At 33.2% G+C, this 3586-nt stretch overlaps 1 protein-coding gene across 1 annotated transcript; it reads left to right on the top strand.

Annotated features, from left to right (window-relative positions):
* Window positions 1-667: 667 nt before the first annotated feature.
* Window positions 668-2584, top strand: LOC107950745 (ethylene-responsive transcription factor CRF1). Its single transcript, XM_016885698.2, has one exon. The coding sequence runs from the start codon at window positions 1273-1275 to the stop codon at window positions 2254-2256; it is 984 nt and encodes a 327-aa protein (XP_016741187.1). The 5' UTR covers window positions 668-1272; the 3' UTR covers window positions 2257-2584.
* Window positions 2585-3586: the final 1002 nt, after the last annotated feature.

The following is a 3586-nucleotide window of genomic DNA, read 5'->3' on the forward strand; positions in this document are numbered from 1 at the left end:
CGTATATTTCATACATCAATTATGGCTTCAATAGGTACTTCCATCAAATTTCATTACAATACAAATTTTCAATTAATTTTTGGAAAAATCAATTTGAAGAACACAATTATTCTTTAAGTAGATTTCGAAATAATTATTTTTATACAAAGTGTTTAGAATTATTTATAATCCTTTTAAATAGGAGAATAAAAGTGGTTGACCGCATTTGAACTCTTATTCTCTTATATTAATAATAATATCAATACTAACTGAGCTAAGACTATTAAAGATGAATTTGAAGAAGTTAATAAAAGCGGTATTACAATTGAAACGTGAACGGCCAGTTTGGAATACAAAATTTAATAGCTAATGATGATTAAGTTAAGACGTAACCATTATTATGACTGGTCATTGTTGTTATTCGTAGTGTTTTCATTAACCTTTGGGAGAAATAATTACAAAAATTTTCATCAATATCAACAAACTGGATTACACCATACATATCTGTCTAAACACTAATAGTTGAGAAATAATCCAAACCCGAAAATCAAACAAAACGGCAAATGAACCCACGATTATTATATAATTGTCTGCAAAAAATTCTCTTTTGTTTAACTTATATAATCAAAATGAGTTACCTTCAATTAAAAAACCCAACTTGATTAGTGGAATATATATAGAGACAAGTTGAATACTCTGTTTTCATATTTCAGCTCTGCTTCACTCTTCTTTCTTATCAAATTTTCTGGTCCCTCTCCATAACATTTCTTCTTTCTTTTTACTTTTCTGGACCAAGTATCCTCAAAAATCAAGTTGGGTTCTTTATTTCTTTTAAGACTTAGATTCCAAAGTTACCAAAAAATAGCTAATTTATGCTCTTAGTTAAGTGACTGTGAACAGCACTGTTCTTTTTTTTTTCTGAGAGAGATATTTATTCTCTATCTCTTTTTCCACAAAAGCCATTTGCTTGCGTTTGCTATCCCCTTTTTTTTTTAAGCTCTGCAACTTTTTTGCTTACAAAAATTTCGTCTTTTTTGGCTCACTCTTGGTTTTCTCGTCGTTTGATGAACTTTTTGATGAAGAGATTAATGGTGGATTTCTCTTCGTTTCAAGCTTCTCTTTAACGTGGTTGTTCTTTCTTTCTTTCTTTTAGTTCTTCAGCTTTCCCTTTATTCTCCTCGTGTCTCGACTCTCAAAGCTCAAAGGAATCTCTTTCCTTTTGATCTTCCTTTTTATCTCACTTCATACTCTTACTTAACACCACAAAAAAAAAACCAGAAAAACCCAGAAAAAATGGATCCTTGTTCAGTTTCTTTAATCAAATACACTGAGCATCGCAATGAAACTAAGCTCCTTTCGCCATTGGTAAATGGAAGAGTCGAGAATAAGCCAGAAATGAAGCCTCGAATTGTACGAATTTCAGTTACTGATGCTGATGCTACTGATTCTTCTAGCGACGATGAAGAAGAAACACGAATGATACGACGTCGTTCGAGGAACAGAGTCAAGAAGTTCGTCAACGAGATTACCATTGAGTCAACAAATCCCACAGAGTCGAGGTGTGTTCGAAAAAAGCCGGCGGCGGAGAAGTTAAAAGTTAAAGCGGCGGCGAAAGTACCGGCGGGGAAGAAGTTTAGAGGGGTAAGGCAACGACCTTGGGGAAAATGGGCAGCGGAGATAAGAGATCCGTTAAGACGTGTGCGGTTATGGTTAGGTACCTATAACACCGCCGAAGAAGCAGCAATGGTTTACGACAAAGCGGCTATTCAGCTACGTGGACAGGACGCGCTCACCAACTTTACAACTCCTCCGATGAAAGACGAAAACATCAGCCAAAAACAGTTATCCAGCTCCGATTACAACTCCGGCGAAGAATCACACAACAGTTACCTTTGCTCTCCGACTTCCGTTCTCCGTTGCCCTTCGCTTTCCATCGACGAAGTCGATTCTCAAAGCTTCGAAAAATCGCGCGAAACCAGAAACCGACCTCGAGACGTCCCCGACGATTCTTGCTGCATATCGGGAGAAAACTTATCGGATTTCTCCGAACATTCATCCTTGTTCCCCGGCGACATATTCAGTTCGGTGCCGAGTTTGTTCGACGATCATACAAGTTTACACGAAGGGTTTTTGAAAGATGATTTTGGTTACTGGTATTTGAGTTCGGGTGGGGATTTCGAATTCGGGTTTGGTACCTTCTCGAGCTGGCCACATGTAGATGATCATTTCCAAGACATCGGGGATTTGTTCGGGTCGGATCCTCCGTTAGCCTTTTGACAGTGTTTTTTTTTATTGTTCTTTTCCTTCTTTACCCCTCGTGTAATGCCGGTTTTACGGTAAGTTTTGTATCGGCGGGAACTGAAAATACCGTGTGTGTTTTTTAATTTATTTTATTTCTCAGATAATTTTTATGTTTTTTATTAATTGCTAATGAGAGTAATTAAACATCTCCGTCACAGTAACGGTGACGGACTAGTTAGGCTACGTGTTTCCTTGTCTGAGAGGGCTGTCATTTATGTTTTTTCGTTGTTCTTGTTGTTTTTACGAAGGCACATGTTGCTGCACGTGAGTGGAACATATTGGAAGGTTTTTTCTTTTTGGGTAATACTACAATAAATGTTCTAGAACTTAAATTCTTAATGAACTGAAGGTCACACGTGATGTGTAACGGGTCAAATATGTTTTACTTTAAAAAGTTATTACACTATTAAATATTTTAATTTAAACGAAAACTCAGATTTTAGAATATGAGTGAATGAAAAATGTAGTACTAAAATTATATTTATAAAAAAAATAACCAATAGTTGAATTAAAAGGTAAGACAAATAAAGTGATTATAAATAAATCGAGATTTAGTTTTTAGTTGTTTTATTTAAATATTTCATATAAAAATAGTAAAAGATAAATATATTATTTTATTAAAAATGGATTTTGAGCATTCTTCTAATTGAGTTGGTGTCAACTTGACTTATAACACAAATTCAGTTAAACACGTTATATATAGTATAGATGTGGTGGATGTATCAATTTGATGTATTAACTGAGTAAACATGATTAAGAAGAAAATTAGTGTTGCAATCCTATAGTACAACCTAGTGAGTTAACTAGATTATTGATTTAGGAAACTAATTAAGATTTTAGGTTCAAATTTTATTATGTGTATATTTTTTTAGCTTTTATATGAAAAATAAAATAAAATAAAATAAAGAAGACAAAATCACCCTCATAGTAATATTTATTACTTTGTAGAAAGAATGAACTTTTGATAATTTTTCAACTAAACTGGAATTGATTAATGGGTGACATCAACTCAATTGAACATGTAAAAGATAATATATATTCAAGGATAATTAGGTAATTTCCTTCCTATTGCACCCTATACTTATCCCATGCGATAATAAGTAAAATGTTAAAATATATTTCAAGTCTTTGTACATTTCATATATTTGGAATTTAATCTCTCTATTTTTACTTCCAAGAATCTAGTCTCTATATTTTTTAGAATTCAAAATTCATATTCAATTACTAATGCCTTAAAAAAATTCTATTAAATTCATTGATATCACATTTGAAAATAGTAAAATACTCAACCCATAGCCATGTACCA

Source organism: Gossypium hirsutum, chromosome D03 (genome assembly GCF_007990345.1).
Source record: "Gossypium hirsutum isolate 1008001.06 chromosome D03, Gossypium_hirsutum_v2.1, whole genome shotgun sequence".
In the NCBI taxonomy this organism is placed as follows: Eukaryota; Viridiplantae; Streptophyta; class Magnoliopsida; order Malvales; family Malvaceae; genus Gossypium; species Gossypium hirsutum.